The sequence below is a fragment of the Indicator indicator genome, chromosome 19 (genome assembly GCF_027791375.1).
Source record: "Indicator indicator isolate 239-I01 chromosome 19, UM_Iind_1.1, whole genome shotgun sequence".
Classification (NCBI taxonomy): domain Eukaryota; kingdom Metazoa; phylum Chordata; class Aves; order Piciformes; family Indicatoridae; genus Indicator; species Indicator indicator.
In genome coordinates this window covers 20,622,136-20,646,268 of record NC_072028.1, presented here as the reverse complement: position 1 = coordinate 20,646,268, position 24,133 = coordinate 20,622,136, and the positions used below count along the sequence as shown (strand labels likewise).

At 58.2% G+C, this 24,133-nt stretch overlaps 1 protein-coding gene across 1 annotated transcript; it reads right to left on the bottom strand.

The window, feature by feature from the left end:
- Positions 1-324: 324 nt before the first annotated feature.
- On the bottom strand, positions 325-8,400 carry CCDC102A (coiled-coil domain containing 102A). Its single transcript, XM_054389548.1, has 8 exons — positions 7,858-8,400; positions 5,374-5,576; positions 5,132-5,240; positions 4,481-4,597; positions 4,177-4,386; positions 3,275-3,445; positions 2,460-2,563; positions 325-454 (listed from the first exon to the last, which is right to left on the bottom strand). The coding sequence occupies exons 1-8, from the start codon at positions 8,398-8,400 to the stop codon at positions 325-327; spliced, it is 1,587 nt and encodes a 528-aa protein (XP_054245523.1).
- Positions 8,401-24,133: the final 15,733 nt, after the last annotated feature.

Below are 24,133 nucleotides of genomic sequence, written 5' to 3'. Positions count from 1 at the left end.
AGGGGCAGGAGAGCAGGGCTGGCTGCAGGGCTCGGTGCTCCCCACCCCCAGGCTCTGCCCTGCATGTCCTCCCCTTGGGCTGCTCGGTGACGCTGGCTTGGGTGGCCACATCCATGCCCTCGGAGATGCTGGTGGCAGAGGGGACCATCGAGGCACACCTGAGAGGCAGCAGGCTGGGAGCGTCCCCGGGAAGCTTCCTCTCCGCCGCTCCCCGCGCCTCGGTTTCTCCACCCATCGCCAGGTCACGGCACGGCCCAGCCCCGCAGTCGCCGGCAGCGGATCACCAGCAGAGGTCCCCGCAGCGGTGGCAGCCGGCCCGGGGCTCTAGGGCACCTGGAGCTGCAGGTCCTCGTCCTCGTCGGGGTCGCTGGTGCCGTCGCCGGCGTCGTCGTCGGGGCCGAAACGGGAGCTGCGCATCTTGCCGAAGAGCGGAGTGCTCTGCTGCCGCCGCAGCCTGCCAGCAGGGCACAAGCTGCTGCCGAGGGTGCCCTGGGCACAGCCCCGGGGGGCTGCCCGAGCCAGCACCCTGCCCTCCCACCCCTCCAGCATGGCTGCATCCCGGCGGGACCTCACCTCTGTGGCTACCGCTGGGCTCGGGGTACAGGATCAGCCCCCCACACCCACTCCCAGGGTTTGGCACTGACCCTCTGCTGTGAGGCTGGGGAGCTTGGCACAAGGTGGGCACTGACTGGAACCCTCTGGGGTTGGACACCTCCATATTGGGCTGGGGATGATGGATGGCACAAGGTGGGCACTGACTGGAACCCTCTGAGGCTGGACACCTCCATATTGGGCTGGGGATGATGGATGGCACAAGGTGGGCACTGACTGGAACCCTCTGGGGTTGGCCACTTCCATACTGGGCATCTCAGACCCAGCTGTGAGTACAGAGCAGGGAGGAATCACCTCCCTTAAAATGGGGTTCCCCCCCATTAAAAAAAACCCAAACCCAAGAGTCCCTCTTCCAGGGGTGGTTTTTAGCTCCTCGCTCACCTTTCTACCCAAAACTTCATCCCCCAACACTGCTGAAGCAAACTCAAACCCAAAAGGCCCAGGACCAGCTCAGGTCCCACCAGTCTTGCTGCCTTCTACTGGAAATGATGAATTATTTAAGGGTGAGCACGTGGGGAGGCTGGGAGGCTGGTAGGAGGAGGGGGAGTGGGAAGGTGAAGCTTCCATTATCCCTCCATGATTTAATGAAGATGTCCCAATAAAAGAAAGGAGGATGATAAACACAACCTCCCCCTTCCCAGCTCCCCCAGTGCCTCCTGGAGCCACCACATCGATCTCCCACCACTGTGGAAGCTCTTTGCTGCTGGGGAGGCAAACTGGGGCCAGGGAGAGTTTTTAAGGGCAATCAAACTGCAGGGGATGCAGCTGGGGCAGGGCAATCCCAAGCACTGCTATAGGCTGGGCAGGGACTGGCTGGAGAGCAGCCCTGAAGGAAAGGCCTTGGGGGTGCTGGGGGAGGAGAAGCTCAGCAGGAGCCAGCAGTCAGCACTTGCAGCCCAGAGAGCCAAGCAGAGCCTGGGCTGCAGCAGCAGAAGTGTGGCCAGCAGGGCCAGGGAGGGGATTCTGCCCCTCTGCTCCACTCTGCTCAGACCACACCTGGAGCTCTGGGTCCAGTGCTGGAGCCTCTGTTCCAGGAAGGCTCTGGAGGGGCTGGAAGGTGTCCAGAGAAGGGCCAGGAGGAGGAGCAGAGGGCTGGAGCTGCTCTGCTCTGAGGACAGCCTGAGAGAGTTGGGGTTGTGCAGGCTGGAGAGGAGAAGGCTCCCAGGAGACCTTCTGGTGGCCTTGCAGGATCTGAAGGGGGCTCCAAGAAAGCTGGGGAGGGACTTTGGAGGGTGTCAGGGAGTGATAGGAGTGGGGGGGATGGAGCAAAAGTAGAAGTGGGGAGATTGAGATTGGATGTGAGGAAGAAATTCTTGCCCAGGAGGGTGGTGAGAGCCTGGCAGAGGTTGCCCAGGGAGGTGGTGGAAGCCTCCTGCCTGGAGGTTTTTGCAGCCAGGCTGGAGGTGGCTGTGAGCAACCTGCTGTGGTGTGAGGTGTCCCTGCCCATGGCAGGGGGGTTGGAGCTGGCTGAGCCTTGAGCTCCCTTCCAACCCTCACAATTCTCTGATTCTATGAAACTCATTTCCCCCCTGCAAAATCTGGGGAGGGTTGCTCAGAACCTGCCCTGGCCCTGGGTACTGCCAGGTGGAACCTCAAGCTGGGCTCTAGCAGTCTGTGGGCAGCCTTATGCTGGTTTGACTGGCAGGTGAATGGCACCCAGCTGGCAGTAGGGCGAAGATTGCTCCCCAGGGTGGCTGCACAGCCTCCCGAGGGTGCTGCGAGGTGCTTCTGGCCATGCTTTGCCCAGAAGTCAAGCAGGGAGGTGCTGGTTGAGGGGGATGGTGGCAAAGGAAGCACTGCTGCCACCCTCGGGTGTTTGCTGGTGCCCCCCCTGGTGCTGTGCTCACCGGGACTGCAGATGCTCCAGCTGCACCTGGAAGCTCTCACTCTGCTCCGTCTGCTCGTCCAGAGACCGCTGCAGCTTCCGCGTCTGGTTGTGGGCCTCATCCAGCTGTGGGATGGGATGGGATGGCAAGGGATGGGATGGCAAGGGATGGGATGGGATGGGACAAGATGAGACAGGATGGGATGGAATAGGATAGGTGGAATGGCATGGGATGGGATGGGACGGGATGGGACGGGATGGGATAGGTGGAATGGCAAGGGATGGGATGAGATGAGTGGGATAGGATGGGAGGGGAGGAGAGGGGATGGCATGGGATGGGATGGGACGAGACAAGATGGTATGGGAGAGGATGGGAGGGGACAAGATGGGACAGGATAGGATGGGATGGAAGGAGTTTGGATGGATAAGTTGGGATGGGATGGGACAGGATGGGATGGATAGGTTGGATGGGATGCGATAGGACGGGATGGGATGGTACAGGATGGGATGGGACAGGATGAGATGGGATGGCATGGGATGGGATAGGATAGGATGGGATGGGATGAGTGGGATGCGATGGGATGGGGTAGGATGGGGTGGGATGGGATGGCATGGCATGGGATAGGTTGGGATGGGATGGGACAGGATGGGATGGAATGGCATGGGACGGGATGGGATAGGTTGGGATGTGACAGGACGGGATGGGATAGATTGAAGACAGGATGGGATGGCATGGAATTTCATGGGACGGGATGGGATGGGATAGGGCTGTTAGCAGCTGCGAAGGGAGCAGAGCTTCCCACCCCTGTCCCCTCCCCCAGCACGGAGCTTCCCTACCTCGTCCTCGGCTTGGGCCAGCTCCTTCTTCAGCTCCTCCACCCTCAGGCGCAGCTTCTTCACCTCGCCCTCATGCTGCTCCACACGGCGGTTGGCATGGGCCAGCTCTGCCATCTTCTCCTGGTACTGCTTCTTCAGCTTGGTGTGGACATGCTTCAGGTCAGCCAGCTCCTGCAGGAGGCATGGGGTGGGTGGGTGGGGGGTCCTGAGCACACAACAGCCACCCCACACCCCCCCACTGCTGGGTGCTCCCTGCTCCCTTCCCAGGGACTTCTCCCACCAGCTCTTCTCCATTGCACCCTGGGATAGGACAAGGGACAAAGGAGAGAAACTCCAGCACAGGAGGTTCCACCTCAACAGGAGGAGGAACTTCTTGACTAGGAGGATCACAGAGCCCTGGAACAGGCTGTCCAGAGAGGTTGTGGAGTCTCTTTCTCTGGAGCCTTTCAAGACCCATCTGGATGTGTTCCTGTGTGACCTGTGCTGGACTCTATGGTCCTGCTCTGGCAGGGGGGTTGGACTGGAAGTTCTCCAGAGGTCCCTTCCAAACCCGAGCCTATGATCTGATGGAGCAAGGACAAGGTCACCACCACCCCTTAACGAAGGCTTCCAGCAAGTCTGGACTTGAGAAGGTCCTGGGGAATGCTGAGCCACTGCTGAAGTGGCAAGAGTCAACCAGGGGGGATGAGACCCCAGGGTTCAACCAGGGGAGATGGCACCCTAGCGTCAACTGGGGGGGGGCACGAGACCCCAGGGTCAACCAGGGTGACAGGACCCCAGGGTCAACCAGGGGGGGATGGAACCCTAGGGTCAACCAGGGGGGGGACAGGAGCATAGCATCAACCAGGGAAGATGGGATCCCACCATCAACCAGGGGGGATGGGAGCACCCCCCAGGGGCACCTTGTTCTTCTCGAAGAGCTCGGCCTGGATGGCTTTGAGGTCGGTGTCCAGGGCGCTGGCCGTCTGGCGCCGCTTGCGCGCCAGCACCTCCTCCAGGTCCTCGATCTGCGCCCGCAGCTTCTTGTTCTCCCGCTCCAGGTTGAGCTTCTCCGTCTCCAGCCGCTCCCGCCGGCCCCACTCGGCTGCATTCTCTGCCTGCAGCCTCTCCATCTGGGACAGGGACAGGCCAGAGGGCAGCAGGAGACCACCCTCCCTCCTCCTCCCCCTCCATGGCTGCTCCCTTCGCCTTGGGGTCTGGCCTCACCTCCGCACGCAGCTCCGCCAGCTTCTTGTCCATGCTGGAGCGAGCACCCAGCTCGTCCTCCAGGTCCTCAGAGATGCGTCCCAGCTCATCCTGGTGGATCTCCTTCAGGATGTTGAGCTGCAAGGGGTGGCAGGGAAAAAGCAAACCACATAGCAGCCAATACCCCAAAAAGTCCCTCCCCAGCTTTCATGTAGCCTCCTTCAGATAGTGGAAGGCCACAAGAAGGTCTCCTTGGAGCCTTCTCCTCTCCAGACTGAATATTCCCAACTCTCTCAGTCTGTCCCTCTGGGGAGGGACTTTTTAGGGTGTCAGGGAGTGATAGGACTGGAGGGAATGGAGCAAAACTAGAAATGGGTAGATTCAGATTGGATGTTAAGAAGAAGTTCTTCCCCAGGAGGGTGGTGAGAGACTGGCAGAGGTTGCCCAGGGAGGTGGTGGAAGCCTCCTGCCTGGAGGTTTTTGCAGCCAGGCTGGAGGTGGCTGTGAGCAACCTGCTGTGGTGTGAGGTGTCCCTGCCCATGGCAGGGGGGTTGGAATTGGATGATCCTTCAGGTCCCTTCCAGCCCTGACAATTCTCTATGATTCAACCAGGACATGTTCTCCCTCCCTGCCCTCCCCAGGGCACTCCTGATCCCCAGGCGCTTTGCTCACCTGCTTCATCACCTCCTGCTTGTTCTTGTTGAGCTCCTCATACTTGATCTTCCACTGGCTGAGCTCGCCCTCCAGCTTCTCGATGCTCTTGCTGAGCGCCAGCTTGTCCCTGGGGAGGAGACAACACTGATGACAGCTGGCCAGACCCCAGCAGATATCCCACCCTGGTGGCGACCTGGCTGGATTCACCTGGCACCCAGCAAGGATGCTGATGCCCCCCACACCCCTTCTGAAGCACTCACTCCCTCTCCTTGAGCAGCACTTTCTGGGACTCATCCAGCCTCAGCTTCAGGGCAGTGACTTTGGTGGCGTCCTCCTCCATGACGCTGACGTCCTCCCAGAGCAGGCGGCTGCGCTCCTGGCGGCCGAAGGAGGCGCGGGGGCCCCGCTGCTCCCAGCTCTCCTCCTGCTTGCTCGTCAAGATGTTTTCCATCAGCTCCAGCTCCTGCTGCCCCCGTGGGTGGCCCAGCACAGGGGACAAGGGTGAGGGGCCAGCCGTGGCTTCCCACCCCCTGCCAGCACCCAGCTTTCACTCCATCACCAAGAGCATAGAATCAGAGAATTGTCAGGGTTGGAAGGGAGCTCAAGGCTCAGCCAGTTCCAAACCCTCTGCCACAAGCACAGACAACTGGATCAAGTTGCTCACAGCCATATCCAGCCTGACTGCAAAAACCTCCAGGGATGAGGCTCCCACCACCTCCCTGGGCAACCTGTTCTAGTGTTTCACCACCCTCATGGTGAAAAACTTCTTCCTCACATCCAATCTCAATCTCCCCACTTCTACTTTTGCTCCATCCCCTCCAGTCCTATCACTCCCTGACACCCTCCAAAGTCCCTCCCCAGCTTTCTTGGAGCCCCCTTCAGATCCTGCAAGGCCACCAGAAGGTCTCCTGGGAGCCTTCTCCTCTCCAGCCTGCACAACCCCAACTCTCTCAGGCTGTCCTCAGAGCAGAGCAGCTCCAGCCCTCTGCTCCTCCTCCTGGCCCTTCTCTGGACACCTTCCAGCCCCTCCAGATCCTTCCTGGAACAGAGGCTCCATTCCCCCTAGTCCTGTCATTACTTGACACCCTAAAAAGTCCCTCCCCAGCTTTCTTGTAGGCCCCCTCCAGCCACCTCCCTCCAGTCCCTAGGGAGGGACCCCTGAGGGTGACCAGAGAGGAACCAATCCTCCATGGAGGGGGCTCCCACATACCACCAGACTCTGCTGCCAGCTCCCTACCATGCTGGAAATTTGGGATGAGCATCCCCATTTCTGACACGTGGGCAAGCTTCTGCCAAGCTCCAAAAGCTCAGAGGTTTTCTGGGGTGGGTACATCCCCAGGGACCAAGTGGGGAGCCCAAAGGGAATGCTCAGATTAGGCTCAGGTCTGCTGCTCAGCAGTCGTGGAAGGAACTGGCACGGACGACTTCAGTATCGTGACAGCAGCAGAGAGGAGAGGGTTGGAACAGCTGGGAGCATTCCTGTGGTGACTCTGTGGTCCCCTCCTTCCTTCCCTTCCTCCTGTCTTCAGCACAGAGCTCTCCTGGAAACTCTCATGGGCACCATAGCATTCCAGCTGTCACTGGGAGATGCCTATGGCACAGCCAAAGCTGCTGGCCCCTTTACCAGCACACCAATTAATGCTGAATGCCCAAGAGAGTGATCAGAGCAGGTGCTGCACAGGGCTGTGGAGGTACTGGACCCCCCAATGACACTGCTCTGAGAGGGGTCTGCCCCCATGATACTTCTCTGAGAGAGGTCTGACCCCCTCAATGCTGTTCCAAGAGGGGTCTGACCCCATGATACTACTCTGAGAGGGGTCTGAGCCCTTTATACTGCTGAGAGGGGTCTGAGCCTTTTATACTGCTCTGAGAGGGGTCTGCCCCCATGATACTGCTCTGAGAGAGGTCTGAGCCCTTTATACTGCTCTGAGAGAGGTCTGATCCCATGATACTGCTCTGAGAGGGGTCAGACCCCTTTATACTGCTGAGAGATCTGAGCCTTTTATACTGCTCTGAGAGGGGTCTGCCCCCATGATACTGCTCTGAGAGGGGTCTGAGCCCTTTATACTGCTCTGAGAGGTCTGAGCCTTTTATACTGCTCTGAGAGGGGTCTGAGCCCTTTATACTGCTCTGAGAGGGGTCTGAGCCTTTTATACTGCTCTGAGAGAAGTCTGATCCCATGATACTGCTCTGAGAGGGGTCTGAGCCCTTTATACTGCTCTGAGAGGGGTCTGACCCCATGATACTGCTCTGAGAGAAGTCTGATCCCATGATACTGCTCTGAGAGAGGTCTAACCCCATGGTACTCCTCTGAGAGAGGTCTGACCTCCACAACACTGTTCCAGGAGGAGGGGTCTGCCCTCATGATACTGCTCTGAGAGGGGTCTAACCCCAGAACACTGTTCCAGGAGGAGTCTGACCCCATGATACTGCTCTGAGAGGTCTTTGACCCACCCAGTGCTGTTCCAAGGGCAGGGGTCTGTCACTGCCCTCGTGCTGCTCCAGGAGGGTTCTGTGCCTCCTACACTGCTCTGAGGTGTCTGACCCCATCTGTACTGCTCCATGAGGGCTCTGCCCTCTCACACTGCTGCAAGAGGGGTCTGCCCCCACTGCTGCCCACTTTTGCATGGCAAGGAGTAATCTCGTGGGCACCCACAGGCAGTGGTGCTTTGGGGTGAGGAGACTGCCACAGCACCCCTCCAGCCCTTCCCAGGCTGGGCAACGCCCCTCCCCCCTCCCCTCACCTTGGCTTTTGGGGGAGTCTCAGCCCCCACATCCCGCACAGGCTCATGCTCAGGGTCAGCCTCTCCCTCTGCCCCATCGCTGTCGGGCGGGCAGGCGGTGCCAGGCTGGCCGTGAAGCCGCGGCGGCGGCGGGCGGGCAGCCGGGGGCCGCTCGTCCGGCCGGTCCCGGTCGCGGTCGCGGCGGAGGCCGGCCAGCTCCTTGGTAAGGGCTTCCAGGCGGTGCCGTAGCTGCCGCACCTCCTCCCGGGCGCGGTTGCGCTCGGCCCGCACCTTGCTCCACTTCTCACGCCAGTTGGCAGTGCAGTCCGACCACCACCGCATCGTCTTCTCCATCTGTGCCGCCCGCGCCCGAGCCTCCTCCAGCTCCCGCAGCCGCAGCTCCTCGCGCCCTTCCCAGTCCCCTTCCAGCAGCGCCGGCGGTGGCCCCGGCGAGGGGGTCCCGCTAGGAGGGGACGGGGAAGGCTCGGAGGCCAGCAGGGCCAGCAGCGAGCCCCCCGGCAGCGGCGGGGAGCCGGCCAGGCGTGAGGCACTGCTTTGGCTCATGATGGGTCTCCCCTAGGACGTGGCCATCACCGCTGGGGCAGTGCCTCTGCCCGGGCACCTACGGGAGACAAGGAGGGGTCAGGAGGGTCCTGGGGGGATGCAGGAGGTGGCTGGAAGGAAGCAGGGGTGCAGCCCTTGGGTTGGGAGGGTGGCACAGTGAGTGATGAGGTCGCTGGCATGGACTCCGGTCAGGTCTCTGGTGATGGCCCCAGCCAGGCCCCCATGGTGACCCCAGTGAGGAGCCAAGTGATGGCTGGCCCCAGCCAGGTCTCCAACAAAGACCCTAATGGCCCCAGCCAGGTCCCTATCATAACCCCAGTGAGGAGCCAAGTGATGGCCCCAGCCAGGTCCCTGTTGTGACCCTAGTGAGGAGCCAAGAGATGGCCCCAGCTAGGTCCCTATCATGACCCTAGAGGGCAGCCAAGCGATGGCCCCAGCCAGGTCCCTACCATGACCCCAGTGAGGTCCTCAACAAGGAGCCCTAAGCAGGGTACCCACTGAGAGCTCCTGGTGAGGTCTCTGGTAATGGTTCCAGCAACGTCCCCACAGAACAGCCTGGCAAGGTCCTGTGTGAGGACCACAAGCCCACTGCCAGGCCAGGCCACTGGCACCTTGCCCCTCTTTGCAGCCAGCACCAGCCTGGCCAAGGCCACCTCAGCCAATGCACTGGAGCCAACATCTGCATGCCATGTGGATGATGTCATCTCCATGATGTCATCTGCATGACATTATCTCCAGGCCTCCAACACCATCCTAGGTGCTGCGGCAGGGGGACCTGGCTGCACCCCAACAGCTCCAGTGAGGCTTGAAGCCCAGACCCAGTGCCAGCAAGGGAAGAACAGCTCCAGAAGACTGGCCCGACTGTGGTGGCAAGGATGCAGGCCCAGGCAGCCGGGCAAGGTGGCTCTCTGGTGATGCCACAACAAAGGGCTGGTGCTGATGGCCTGCGTCCTGGCATGGACCTCCCACCTGGGCCGGGCCGGGCGGGTAAACCGCTCCAGGAAACCTTAATGGGAGGCTGCTGGGAGCCCCTAATGGGATAAGTATAGAGGCCGGCCGCGGCCAGCCCGCAGCCTCCCGGCGGCTTTCCGGCACGGTGCAGCCTGCAGCTCCTGCCAAACCCGGCCGTGCCGTGCGAGCCGGTGCTGGGGCAGCGGCCGATGGCAGCCGTGGGCTCTGCCCTGGGGAAAACACGGATTTCTCTGACGGAATTTGCTGAAATGGTGAAGTTTTGGTCAAACCCGGGGCGGCGGAGGGGAGGGGTGCGAGCGCCGGCCAGCGCTCTCCTGATGCCCCGGAGAGAAAACCTCGGACCCAGCTGGGCACAGCACCGGCAGCCTGCCAGCTGTGGCATGATGCCCACGAGTGCACGGTCATCCGTGCAACAGCCTCCGGAGTCCCTGCAGAGCACCGGCACACACGCAGTGCCCACGGGAGCACTGGTACTGGCCCAACACCCATGGAAGTCCCAATAGAGCACTGGCACCTCGGCGTAGTGCCCACAGGACTCTCCCCACGGAGCACGGGCACCGGTGCAGCACCCCCGGATGCACAGACAGAGCACCGGCACCCATGTAGCACCCACAGGAGTCCCCGTGGAGCACCGGCACCCACGCAGCACCCACGGGAGTTCCAGTGGAGCACGGGGATCCACGCAGCGCCCACGAGAGCACCGGCACCCGTGCAACGCCCACGGGAGTCCCCACGGAGCACCGGCACCGCTGACGCCTTCATGGGAGCACAGACGGAGCACCGGCCCGGGTGCAACACCCACAGGAGTCCTCGTGGAGCACCGGCACCCACGGGAGTTCCCATGGAGCACGGGGATCCACGCAGTGGCCACGAGCGCGCCGGCACCCGTGCAACGCCCACGGGGAGTCCCCACGCAGCACCGGCACCGGTGAAGCCTCCACGGGAGCTCCCACGGAGCGCTGGCACTCGTGCAACACCGACGGCAGCACCCTGCAGCCGGCCGTACCCCGCGCCGCGCCCCCCCTCAACCAAGGCAGGCGGCGTGGCGCGCGCCCCCAGCCCCGTCCCGCGCTCCCGGTGGGGGCGGGACCTCTCTCCCCCGGCGCCTTCCCATTGGCCACGGGAGCTGACACTCAGCTTGCGGGCGGTGACGCGCCCCGGCCCGCGGGACCCGCCGCATTCCTCCGCCGCCCGCCCCGCCCCGTCCCGTCCCGCACGGCCCGGTATGGCCGGTACCGCACGGCATGGCTCGGCTCGGCTCGGCTCGGCCCGGCTCGGCCCGGCTTCGCCCAGCTCGGCTCGGTACCGCCCGTCCCGCCACGTCCTGGCGTGGCCGCCCCCGCTCCCCGGCCAAAGTTTCCCGCAACTTTCGCCGTCGCTCTGCCGCCGCCGCCGCCGGTGCCGTGAGGCATCCCCCCACCCGCCGGCCCGACCCGACCCGACCCGCTCCCCTCTCCTCCCCTCGCCTCCCTCACCGGTGCCGGTGCGGCAGCGGAGCGGGCAGCCCGGGGCGCTGCCGGCCGAGTCTCCTCCTCCTCCCCCTTCCTCCTCCTCCTCCTCCTCCTCCCGCCGCCGCTCCCGCCCCCCGCCCGCGCCCATGGCGGGGTCGGTCCCGCCGCCGGGGCCCATCCCGGGGCCACGGGTGTGTGTCCCGCCTGCGCGGGGGCTTCCGCCGGGCTTTTGGCACCGGGAACGAGCGAATCCCTCCCTTCATCCTGCCGCGGTTTAGTTGGGGGGGTCCCAGGGTGGCTTTGCTCCTGGCGAGGTTCCCACGCGTGTTCGCACAGGGGGACTGTGCACGGCGATGCACACGCATGTGGATTGTGTGTGTGGGCACCCTGGCATCCTGCACACGCGCGGGGGGTGGAGTGTAGGTGCACGCATGTGGTGTGGCCTATGGGTGCCCACTGGCATTATGCAAGTGTGTGGTGTGGGTGCCCACTGGCACCTTGCACACAGGTAGTGTGGGTGCCCACTGGCGTCTAGCACATGTGTGGTGTGGGGTCTAGGTGCCCACTGGCATCTTGCACACGTGTGGGGTATGGGTGCCCACTGGCATCTTGCACATGTGTGTGGTGTGGGTGCCCACTGGCATCTTGCACATGTGTGTGGTGTGTGGTGTGGGTGCCCACTGGCATCTTGCACACGTGTGGTGTGTGGTGTGGGTGCCCACTGGCATCTTGCACACGTGGTGTGGGGTATGGGTGCCCACTGGCATCTTGCACATGTGTGGTATGGGCTATGAGTGCCCACTGGCATCTTGCACATGTGTGGTGTGTGGTGTGGGTGCCCACTGGCATCTTGCACATGTGTGGTGTGGGTGCCCACTGGCATCTTGCACACGTGGTGTGGGGTATGGGTGCCCACTGGCATCTTGCACATGTGTGGTATGGGCTATGAGTGCCCACTGGCATCTTGCACATGTGTGGTGTGTGGTGTGGGTGCCCACTGGCATCTTGCACATGTGTGGTGTGGGTGCCCACTGGCATCTTGCACACGTGGTGTGGGGTATGGGTGCCCACTGGCATCTTGCACATGTGTGGTATGGGCTATGAGTGCCCACTGGCATCTTGCACATGTGTGGTGTGTGGTGTGGGTGCCCACTGGCATCTTGCACATGTGTGGTGTGGGTGCCCACTGGCATCTTGCACACGTGGTGTGGGGTATGGGTGCCCACTGGCATCTTGCACATGTGTGGTATGGGCTATGAGTGCCCACTGGCATCTTGCACATGTGTGGTGTGTGGTGTGGGTGCCCACTGGCATCTTGCACACGTGTGGGGTATGGGTGCACACTTGCATCTTGCACACATGTGTGGGGTGTGTGGGTGCCCACTGGCATCTTGCACACACGTGGGGTGTGGTGCTGGCCCCATCCTGCCCCTGCCCTTGCCCCAGCAGCAAAGCCCCAAACCTCCCTTTTCCTCCAACATTTTCCCCTTTCCAGCCAAACCCTCGGGAAGCACAAGCGTCCCAAGAGGCTTTGTGTCCCTCACGGTGTGGAAACGCTGCCGTGGGGGCACCCCCACCCCATTTCTCCACCACCCCACCACCCCCTCCCGCATCAAGCGAAGCAGGGGGGGAAAAAGAAACCAAATTCCAGCAAAACTGCAGATGCCTGCAGATGTCTCCAAACTCTGTGTTTTTCCGGAGGAAAAAGGGGAAAAAAAAAACCAAACAAGCCAAACAACAACAAAAAACCCCCAACGAGAAGCCGGCGCTGGAGGCTGCTTTGCTCTTCTTCCACGCCCCCATCCCTGCCTTTCGTGCCAGGGAAGCCTGAGCAGAGAGCTTGCAGGCAGTGAAGTGATTCTGCAGGCAGCTTGGCAAGAGCTGCTGCTGCGTGCTGGAGGCTGGGAGGGAAGGTTTTCACCGAAGCACAGAATCGACCAGGTTGGCAAAGGTGCCAAGCACCCTGTCACCCAGCACCTGGCTGCTGTTGGCATCCTGTTGGAGAAGCAGAGGAAATCGTCACAGAACCACAGAATCAAGCAGGGTGGAAAAGACCTCAGGGATCATCCAGTCCAAAAGATCTCAGAGACAATCCAGTCCAAAAGACCTCAGGGATCATCCAGTCCAAAAGACCTCAGGGATCATCCAGTCCAACCTATCACCTAATACCCAACACCTCCTGACAACAAAACCCTGGCTCCCAGTGCCACAGCCAAGCTTTTTTGAAGACCTCCAGGGATGGTGACTCCACCACCTCCCTGGGCAGCACATCCCATGGCCAATTACTCTTGCTGGGAAGAACTTTCTCCTCACCTCCAGCCTAAACTCCCCCTGCACACGTTGAGACTGAGTCCTCTCCTTCTGTCACTGCTTGCCTGGGAGCAGAGCCCAACCCCCACCTGGCTACAGCCTCCCTTCAGGGAGTTGTAGAGAGCAATGAGGTCTGCCCTGAGCCTCCTCTTCTCCAGGCTGAACACCCCCAGCTCCCTCAGCCTCTCCTCACAGGGCTGTGCTCCAGACCCCTCCCCAGCCTTGTGCTCCAGACCCCCTCCCCAGCCTTGTGCTCCAGACCCCTCCCCAGCCTTGTGCCCCAGCCCCCTCCCCAGCCTTGTGCTCCAGACCCCTCCCCAGCCTCGTTGCCCTTCTCTGGACACCTTCAAGCCTCTCAATCTCCTTCTTAAATGAGGAGCCCAGAACTGGACACAGCACTCAAGGTGTGACCTAACCAGTGCTGAGCACAGGGCAGGATGACTTCCCTGCTCCTGTTTGCCACACTATTCCTGATCCATGCCAGGATGCCCTTGACCACCTGGGCACACTGCTGGCTCTTGTTCAGCTGCAGTCCACCAGTCCCTCCAGGTCTCTCTCAGACTGGCTGCTCTCCAGCCACTCCGACCCCAGGTTTTGATTTGCTCCCAGCGCTGAAACTGGGCTTGGAAAGGCAGCTGGGGGCTGGGGCAGGCAGCTGGGGGCTGGGGCTTCTTCCCAGCCTGCCTTTGGCGTTGCCTTGGCCGTGCCCGTCTGGGTGACACCAGCAGGTTCGTGGATGAATTGCAGCGCCCTGAGATCAGTGCCCAGATAGAACCTCCCTCAGCCCAGGGCATAGAATCAAATCACAGAATCGCAGAATTAACCAGGTTGGAAAAGACCTTTGAGATCATCCAGCCCAGCCTATCACCCAGCACCATCCAATCAACTCAACCCTGGCACTGAGTGCCTCATCCAGGCTTGTTTGAAATACTTCTAGGGACAGTGACTCCACCACCTCCCTGGGCAGCACATTCCAGTGGCTAAGGAGGGGCATGGGGCAGGTTGGAAGTGACCTTCAAGATCATCCAGTTCCAAACCACCTGCCATGGGCCAGGGACACCTCCCACCAGCCCAGGTTGCTCAAGACCCCATCCAACCTTTTGTCCCCTTAGCAGGGGCGTTGGAACTGGATGACTTTGAAAGGTCCCTTCCAACCCAAATTATAGCTTCATAGAAGCCTAAAATGGGTTGGAAGAGACCTTCAAGATCATCCAGTTCCAACCCCCCTGCTGAGGGGACAAAAGGTTGGATGGGGTCTTGAGCAACCTGGGCTCAAAGCCTCATCCAGCCTGGCCTTGAACCCCTCCAGGGATGAGGTGTCCTCAACTTCAATGTCCTTACACTTTCCTTTTCCACCTGAGCCCTAGCAGTAGATCCCTGCTCAGCCCTGCCCCACTTACCACACTGATGCTCCACTTGGAGCCCAGCTCCTGACTTGGTGCCACCACCCTGGTGCTGGTCCTGCCTCAGCAGCTGGCTGGGGCTCTTCAGCATGGGAGAAGAAGGTTTGCTCATGAGCTGGTGGTGGGCAGAAGCTCATTAGGGACAGAAGATTAATGATACCAACCCTACCCATGGGCAGGTTGCCTTTGGGCCATGCCAAACTGCAGCAGTTCGCCACGGCGTTGGAGTTTGGCAGTGCCAAGGGATGCCTCCCCCTGTCTTGGTCCCTCACCAGGCTGCCAAAAGAGAGGAAAAAAAAAAAGAGTTAGGCAAAGGAAATGTCAAAGCTCTCTGGATTTAATCTTGCTCATCTGCATACAAACACTTCCTTTTCTGCAGCCCCACAAGCAGCGCAGGCACAGCCCCAGTGACAGACCCTCACTGCGGTGCCACTGATGCCCAGAGAGCTGCCCTGTGCCCAAAGTAGGAGCTTGGCTGGAGGGAGGGCAGATGTGTGGGAGGGTGTTGTGGGGCTGGGGCTCCCTGGTGTGCTGAGCTGCTCCCCAGGAAGGCAAAACCCACCCGAGGTGACAGCTGTGCCCTGCCATCCCCACAAGACACAGCGACGGAGCGATGCTCTCTCTGGCTTGGCAGCAGTGGCATCGCTGGGCTGTGCCAGGTGAGCCAGGAAGTGGGGTAAACCTCCTGCATCAGGCACCCTGGGGATCTGAGGGGGACACTGGTGAGAAGAAAAAGGGCTGTTTGCTGCCAAACATGCCCTGGAACTGGAGCAGGGCAGAGTTAGGTTGGAGCTCAGGAGGAAGTTGTGCCCAGGGAGGCTGGGCAGACACTGGCACAGGTTGCCCAGGGAGGTGCTGGAGGCTCCATCCCTGGAGCCATTCAAGCTCAGCCTGGCTGTGTCCCTGGGCAGCCTGCTCCAGCTGGAGGTGTCCCTGCTGCCTGCAGGGGGTTGGACAGGATGCCCTTGGAGGGTCCCTTCCAACCCAGTGCCATCTGGGAAGCTGTTGGGGAAAGAGGAATTGCCCTCTCTGCACTGAGACCAGAAGATTCCTGGAGATCCCAGGGTGCAGAGAGAGTTCTCAGCTCTCCCCTTCTGTTCCCTTCCCATCAGGTCTCCTCCAATGTCACCTATGCCTTCTGGAAGCCCGGGGCTGGTAAGTGTGGCCGTGGCCAAGACAGGGGCGATGCCAGCGTGGTGCCACCCTGAAGGCATCACCCACCTGCCTCTCGCGCAGCCCTGGCAGGGCTCAATGTCTCCTGGCTGTCCCCACCCCCTGACCACTGGCCACCCTCCCCCGACGGCTCTCTGGCAGGTGTGGGCAGTACAGGCAGCTGGAGCAGGGAGGGCTGCAGGACCACTCACAGCCAGGGCACCGTCACCTGCCGCTGCGGCCACCTCACCTCGCAGTCCTGCTGGTCCACAGCCCTCCTGCCCTCTCCTTCCACCTCCCTCCCTCTCCCTCCTCCCCTCTCCTTCCTCCCCTCTCCTTCCTCCCCTCTCCCTCCCTCTTCCTCTTCCTCCTCCCCTCTTCCTCATGCCCTCTTCCTTCTCTCCTCTCCCTCCTTTCCCCTCCCTTATTCCCCCTCCCTCCTGACCCCTTCCTCCTCCCCTCTCTCCCCCCACCCCTCTCTCCCTCCCTCTCCTCTCTCCCCTCTCCTCTCTCCCCTCTCTCCCCCCTCCCCTCCTCTCCCTCCCCTCCTCTGCCTCCCCCCCCTTCCTACTCCCCCCCTTCTCCCCCATTCTCTCCCTCCCTCTGCCCCTCTCCCTCCTCCCCTCATTCCCCTCCTCTCCCTCTTCCCCTCCTCCCCTCTTCCTCCCTGGGCACCCTGGGCACACCTGGCACACCATACATCCCAGGCACTGCAAGCACCCTGGGCACCCTGGGCACACCTGGAACACCATACACCCCAGGCACTGCAAGCACCCTGGGCACACCTGGCACACCTGACACATCCCAGGCCCTGCAAGCACTCTGCATGCCCTGGGCTCACCTGGGCACCCTGGGCACACCTGGCACACCATACATCCCAGGCACAGCAAGCACTCTGGACGCCCTGGGCACACCTGGCACCCTGGGCATTCCAAGCACCCCATGCAGCCTGGGCACACCAGGACCCCCCCAGATACCCGCTGGGTGCTGCCCCCTGCTGGCTGCGCAGCTCCATTTCCCTTGTGTTGGGGCACCCATCTCCGTGCCCCTCCCGTGCCCACCTCCTTCTCTGGGCTGTTTGACACCACGGGCACCAGGGTGGGCTGCAAAGCCAAATTTGCAGGTAGCCAGGAGCTACCCACTGCCGGGGGGCCCTGCGGGTGATGCCCTTCCCCGGGCACTGCGGCTGCCCCAGTGCCACCCAGGGCAGCCCTGCCAGCTGGCAGCCTTGCCAATGGCTTCTGCTGGAGGCAGAGACTCCTCATTAAAAGCATCACTGAACTGCCAGCGCAGCTCTCCTTCACCCCTGGAGAAGTGGTGTGGCCTCTAACCAGGGTCCCACTGCCACCCAGTGCCACCCGGGCACCCCCCAGCCCTCGGCGGGCAGAGCCAGCAGCCAGGCTCCGCCTTGCCATGAGGGAAGGTCCCACTAGATGGCACAAGGCTTTCGATCATGGTACCAGCTCTGGACTGTGCCCACAGCAGGGCCAGACTGTGGCGCTGCGGGACCGCGGCCGTACTGGTGGGCAGTGCCCAGAGTGTGGTGGTGGTGGGCAGTGCCCAGGGAGTTGTGGTGGTGAGTTATGGCAGTGAGTGGTGCTGGGAAAAGATGCCAGTTAGTGGGTGCCATTGAGTGGTGCTGGTTAGTGGTGCCAGTGAGTGGTGCCAGTTAGTGGTGCTGGTGAGCAGCGCCCAGGGAGTAGTCTTGGTGAGTGGTGCCAGGGAGTGGTGCTGATGAGTGGTGCCGGTGAGTGGTGCTGGTGAACAGTGCCCAGGGAGTGTGTTGGTGAGTGGTGCCAGTGAGTGGTGCTAGTGAGTGGTGCTAATGAGTGGTGCCAGTGAGTGGTGCTAGTGAGTGGTGCCAGTGAGTGGTGCTAGTGAGTGGTGCTAATGAGTGGTGCTAATGAGTGGTGCCAGTGAGTGGTGCTGGTGGGTGGTGGCAGTGGGTGGTGCTGGTGAGTGGTGGCAGTGAGTGGGACCAGGGAGCAGTGCCCAGGGAGTGGTGGCAGTGAGTGGTGTCCCTCGCTGCTGCTTCCCGCAGCCTGGCTCCGGGCAGCGCAGGGCGGCCGCCGGCTCTTGTTCTTTGTTCCGCGCACAAAGGGCAGCCAGCGCCGCCGCTCAGCTTCCCTCCCTCCCTCCCTCCCTCCCGCGGATGCTCAGGACAAAAGAGGGCCGTATGCCCTGCCAGCCCGCCGGGCACCAGGGTGCCCACATCTCGCAGCCACGTGGGGATGAGCTGTGAGTGTCTCACCCCTCCTCCGACTGCCTTCCTTTCGTCAATAAGAAGCTTGGGGGCTTGGTGAGGTGCCAAGCGCCCAGCTTGTGCCCCCCCCCGCCTCCATCGGCCCCACCGCGGGAGATTCACATCCCGGCTGAGGCAGCTCCAGCCCTCTGGCTGCTTTTGGGATGTGTTTTCCACCTCCCTTTCCCCCACGGCAAGGTTCTGGGGCTTGCCCTGTGACTGATGCTGGCTGTTGGTGCCAAGCATCAGTGTCGGTCTCTGGCTCTGCCTTGAGCTGGTCCCTGGGGGCAGGTGGGGGGGGAGGGGTGGAAATCTCTCGGTGGTTGCCCCATGGCAACAGGAGCACAGCATCTGGAGGATGTGGGGGTGCCTGGGGAGGTGAGGCTGCTGGGGGGACTGGTGGGACATGGTGGTGGTCCCTGGGGAGCTGAGCCCATTAGGGACCAGTGGGATGTGGTGATCCCTGGAGAACTGAGTCTGTTGGGGACCAGTGGGATGTGGTGGTCCCTGGAGAGCTGAGTCCACTAGGGACCAGTGGAATGTGGTGGTCCTTGTGGAATTGAGCCTGATGGGGACAGTGGGACATGTTGGTCTCTGGAGAACTGAGTTCATTGGGGTCCAGTGGGATGTGGTGGTCCCTGGGGAACTGAGTCTCTTGGGGACTGGTGGGACATGGTGTTCCCTGGGGAGCTGAGCCCCTTGGGGACTGGTGGGATGTGGTGGTCCTCAGGAAGCTGAGCCTGTTGCTGGTGACTGGGCACAGAAGAGGCACATTTCCCCCTCTGTTACACCAGGAGTGGAGTTAAAACACTTCCCCAAGGTCGCCTGGGAACTCAGTGTGGGATCCAACCTTCCATTCCCCGGGGGCACGGCAGGCAGCAGGAGGAGGAGGAGTAGGGGGAGGAGGAGGAGCCAGCCCATCTCACCTCCCCGAGCAGAAATCACCCTGTTTGCCTTTTTCTCTGCCTTATTGGGCAGGAGGCCCTTGCTGACCTGCCCGAGGGAGCTGTGCCCTCCTTTTATCCCTAGGAAAGGAGGCTTGGCATCAGCATGGTGCCTTCAGGCTTCCAAATGCCAGCTTTTGCCCCAGAGGCAAACCTCTGGAATTCCTGCACACCCTCCAATTTGGGGGTGGGGGGAACAAGCAGCCAGGGAAGAGATTAATCCCTGTGAGAATGGGAGGTTGGGGGCAGACCTTGGCTCCAGTTTGGGATCCAGCTTTGGGACTTGATGATCTCCAGAGGTGCCCTCCACCCCCTGGCACACTTCAGGGAAGATGTGGTGCCCTTGTACTTAGCACTTCTGGGGCTGCACCTCGAATTTAGTGGTCAGTTTTGGGTCCTTCACTCCAAGAAGGACATTGAGGGGCTGGAGAAGGTTCAGAGAAAGGCAACCAAGGTGGGGAAGGGTCTGGAGAAGAGGGCTGGGGCGGAGCAGCTGAGGGAGCTGGGGAAGAGGAGGTTGAGGGAGACCTCATTGCTCTCTACAGCTCCCTGAAAGGAGGTTGCAATGAGCTGGGGTTGGTCTCTTCTGCCTAGTCTCAGGTGATAGGAGAGGAAATGGCCTGGAATTGTGCCAGGGGAGGCTTAGGTTGGAGAGGAGGAAAAAATTCCTTTGCTGCAAGAGTGGTGAGGGATCGGCAGAGGCTGCCCAGGGAGGTGGTGGAGTCTCCATGCCTGGAGGTGCTCAAGAACCTCAGTGCTGTGGTTTGGTGGCCATGGTGGGGTTGGGCTGCTGCAGGTTGGACTGGATGATCTGGGAGGGCTTTTCCAACCCAAACAATTCCATGCCTTGGCTTTTGTGGAGCAGACAAGCCTGGGAGCCTCCCATGGCATCCTCCTTGTCCTGTTTTCCCCCAGCCTTCCCTGACGTCATGGTGGGTTTGTTTGCCAAGCCAAGGCTGGGCACCCAGGCAGGTTTATTGCCCTCTCTACAGTTGGGTTTTACAGCCCTGGCATCTGCTGCCTCCCTGGGTTTGTTGCTGCCCAACAGAGGAACCCCAGGGTGGGGTTGGGGGGCACATCCCCATTTAAGGGAGCAAGGCTGAGGGAGGTGGAGTGATAACGAAGTGGGGCAGTGGAGCTTCCTTGGGCTCTCCTGGGATGAGCATCCTGAGGTTGCTCAGCAGATTTGGATGGGGGGAAACTGTGGGCACCTCCTCCCACCAGCACAGAACCACAGAATGAACCAGGCTGGAAGAGACCTTTGAGATCATCCAGCCCAGCCTATCACCCAGCAGCATCCAATCAACTCACTCTGGCACTGAGTGCCTCATCCAGGCTGGGTTTAAACACTTCCAGGGATGGTGACTCCACCACCACCTCCCTGGGCAGCACATCCCATGGCCAATATCTCTTCCTGGGAAGAATTTCTTCCTCTCATCCAGCCCAAACCTCCCCTGGCACAGCTTGAGACTGTGTCCTCTCCTTCTGTCACTGCTTGCCTGGGAGCAGAGCCCAACCCCCACCTGGCTACAGCCTCCCTGCAGGGAGTTGTGGAGAGCAATGAGGTCTGCCCTGAGCCTCCTCTTCTCCAGGCTGAACACCCCCAGCTCCCTCAGCCTCTCCTCACAGGGCTGTGCCCCAGCCCCCTCCCCAGCCTTGTGCCCCAGCCCCCTCCCCAGCCTTGTGCTCCAGACCCCTCCCCAGCCTTGTGCCCCAGACCCCTCCCCAGCCTTGTGCTCCAGTCCCCTCTCCAGCCTTGTGCCCCAGACCCCTCCCCAGCCTTGTCTTCCAGTCCCCTCCCCAGCCTTGGGCTCCAGACCCTTCCCCAGCCCTGTGCTCCAGCCCCCTCCCCAGCCTTGTCTTCCAGCCCCCTCCCCAGCCTTGTCTTCCAGACCCCTCCCCAGCCTTGTGCTCCAGACCCCTCCCCAGCCTTGTGCTCCAGACCCTTCCCCAGCCTTGTGCCCCAGACCCCTCCCCAGCCTTGTGCTCCAGACCCCTCCCCAGCCTTGTGCCCCAGCCCCCTCCCCAGCCTCATTGCCCTTCTCTGGACACCTTCCAGCCTCTCAATCTCCTTCTTAACCTGAGGAGCCCAGAACTGGACACAGCACTCCAGGTGTGACCTGAGCACCGGGCAGGATGACTTCCCTGCCCCTGCTGGCCACACTCTTCTTGATCCATGCCAGGATGCCCTTCTTGGCCACCTGGGCACACTGCTGGCTCATCTTCAGCCTACTGTCCACCAGTCCCCCCCAGTCCCTCTCTACCAGGCTGAGCCCCTGGAGAGCACCCAAAGAGGTTTTAGGGGTGGTGAAGGTTCTCAGCACCCTAGGCTGGCACCGGCACCGCTTGGCAGTGAGCCTGGCACTACCTCTGCCCCTCCTTGCCTCACCTTGGCTGCCAGCTGCCTGGCAGGATGTGCCCACACTCGCCAGAGCCTTGCCCAGCCCACCACGGTGCCAGCACTCTCCTCTGTGTGCCTGATGCCAGCCTGGAAGGCTCTCAGGAAGTTTTAAACTTTGGGGGTTTTTGGGGGTCTTTTTTGTTTGGTTTTTTTTTAGCTTTTAGGGCTTGTAGGAAATTTTTAAGGATTTTAGGAAATGTTTAAGGCTTTAGGAACTTTTAGGGAGTTTAGGAATTTTAAGGGTTTTTTTTTTGTTTGTTTTGTTTTTTTGTTTTTAGGAAGCTTTTAGGGCTTTTAGGAGCTTTGAGGAACTTTAAGGGTATTTAGGAATTTTTTAGGGATTTGGGAATTTTAAAGGCTCTTAAGAGTTTTTTAGGAGCTTTAAGAATATTTAGGAAGTTTGAGGGCTTTGGGGAACTTTAAGGATATTTAGGAATTTTGAGGGTTTTAAAGAGTTTTTAGGATATTTAGGAATTTTTTTAGGGATTTAGGAATTTTTCAAGATTTTTTAGGAGCTTTATGAATATTTAGGAACTTTGAGGGCTTTAGGAAGTTTTTAAGAGTTTTTAGGAACTTTAAGAATATTTAGGAATTTTTAGGGATATAGGAAGCTATTAAGAGTTTTTAGGAGCTTTAAGAATATTTAGGAACTTCGAGGGCTTTGGGGAACTTTAAGGATATTTAGGAATTTTTAGGGATTTGGGATTTTTAAAGCCTTTTCAGAGGTTTTTTTTGCTTTAAGAATATTTAGGAATTTTTAGGGATTTGGAAAGCTTTTCAGAGTTTTTAGGAGCTTTAAGAATATTTAGGAACTTTGAAGGTTTTGGGGAACTTAAAGGATATTTAGGAATTTTTTAGGGATTTAGGAAGCTTTTAAGAGTTTTTAGGAGCTTTAAGAATATTTAGGAACTTTGAGGGCTTTTAGGAGTTTTTTAGGGAGCTTATGAATTCGAAGGCTTTGAGAAGCTTTTAAGAGTTTTTAGGAGCTTTAAGAATATTTGGGAAGTTTGAGGGCTTTGGGGAGCTTTAAGGATATTTAGGAATTTTTAGGGATTTAGGAATTTTTAAGGCTTCTAAGAGTTTTTAGGAGCTTTAAGAATATTTAGGAACTTTTAGGGCTTTTGGGAGCTTTAAGGATATTTAGGATTTTTTAGGGATTTGGGAATGTTAAAGGCTTTTAAGAGGTTTTTTTTTTTGGCTTTAAGAATATTTAGGAAATTTTAGGGATTTAGGAAGCTTTTAAGAGTTTTTAGGAATTTTAAAGATATTTAGGAACTTTGAGGGCTTTTAGGAACTTTAAGGATATTTAGGAATTTTGGAAACTTTTAAGAGTTTTTAGGAGCTTTAAGAATATTTAGGAACTTTGAGGGCTTTTAGGAATTTTTTAGGGAGCTTAGGAATTTGAAGGTTTTGAGAAGCTTTTAGGGCTTTTAAGAGCTTTTAGAGTTTTTAGGAACTTTTAGGGCATATAGGAACTTTTAGGTCCTTTGGAAGCCTTTAGAGGGTTTAGGAATTTTAAGGCTTTTAGGAGCTTTTAGGATTTTTAGCAGCTTTAAGAATATTTAGGAACTTTTAGAGCTTTTAGGAATTTTTTAGGTCTTTTAGGAACTTTTGGGGGAGTTTAGGAATTTTAAAGGTTTTTAGGAGCTTTTAGAGCTTGTAAAAGCTTTTAGGAACTTTAATCACATTTAGGACCTTTTTAGGTCTTTAGGAGCTTTTAGGAACTTTTAGGGAGTTCAGGAATTTAAAGGTTTTTAGGAGCTTTTAGGAACTTTTAGAGGGTTTAGGAACTTGTAGAGGGTATTTAGGAATTTTTAGAGATTTAAGGGCTTTAAATTTTTAGGAGCTTTAAGAAGATTTAGGAACTTTTAGGGCTTTAGGAACTTTTTGGAGCTTTTTAGGAAATTTAGAATAGGAATTTTTAGAGCTTTAGGAGCTTTTAGAAACTTTTAAGAGTAGGAATTTTCAGCTCTTTAGGAGCTTTTAGGACTTATAGAAGCTTTTAGGGGGGTTCTAGGGCTTTTGGGAATTTTTAGGAACTTTTAGGGCTTTATTTAGAAACGTTTAGGGCTTTATTTGGGAACTTTAAGGGCTTTGTTTGGGAACTTTAAGGGCTTTTAGGAACTTCTAGGGTAATTTAGGAACTTTTAGGGCTTTATGTAGAAACCTTTAGGGCTTTATTTAGGAACTTTTAGGGCTTTATTTAGGAACTTTTAGAGTATTTAAGAACTTTTAAGGTATTTTAGGAACTTTTTGGGGTTTATTTAGGAACTTTTAGGGCTTTTAGGAACTTCTAGGGTAATTTAGGATCTTTTAGGGCTTTATGTAGAAATCTTTAGGGCTTTATTTAGGAACTTTTAGAGTATTTAAGAACTTTAGGGTAATTTAGGAACATTTTGGACTGTATTTAGGAACTTTTAGGGCTTTATTTAGGAACTTTTAGGGCTTTATTTAGGAACTTTTAGGGCTTTATTCAGGAACTTTTAGAGTATTCAAGAACTTTTAGGGTATTTTAGGAACTTTTTGGGGTTTATTTAGGAACTTTTAGGGCTTTATTTAGGAACTTTAAGGGCTTTTAGGAACTTTTAGAGTATTTAAAAACTTTTAGGGAATTTTAGGAACTTTTGGGGCTTTATTTAGGAACTTTTGGGACTTTATTTAAGAACTTTTAGGGCTTTTAGGAGCTTTCAAGGCTTTAAGGGTTTTAAGGAACTTTTAGGGGGTTTGGTTTTGTTTTCGTTTTACGAACTTCTGCGAAGTTTTAGGCACTTTTGTGGAGCTTTCAGGAACTTTTAGGGCTTTGAGGAATTCCCCACCTCGAGCAACAAATCCTCCCGTGGCTGAGTGAGTGCTGCTGG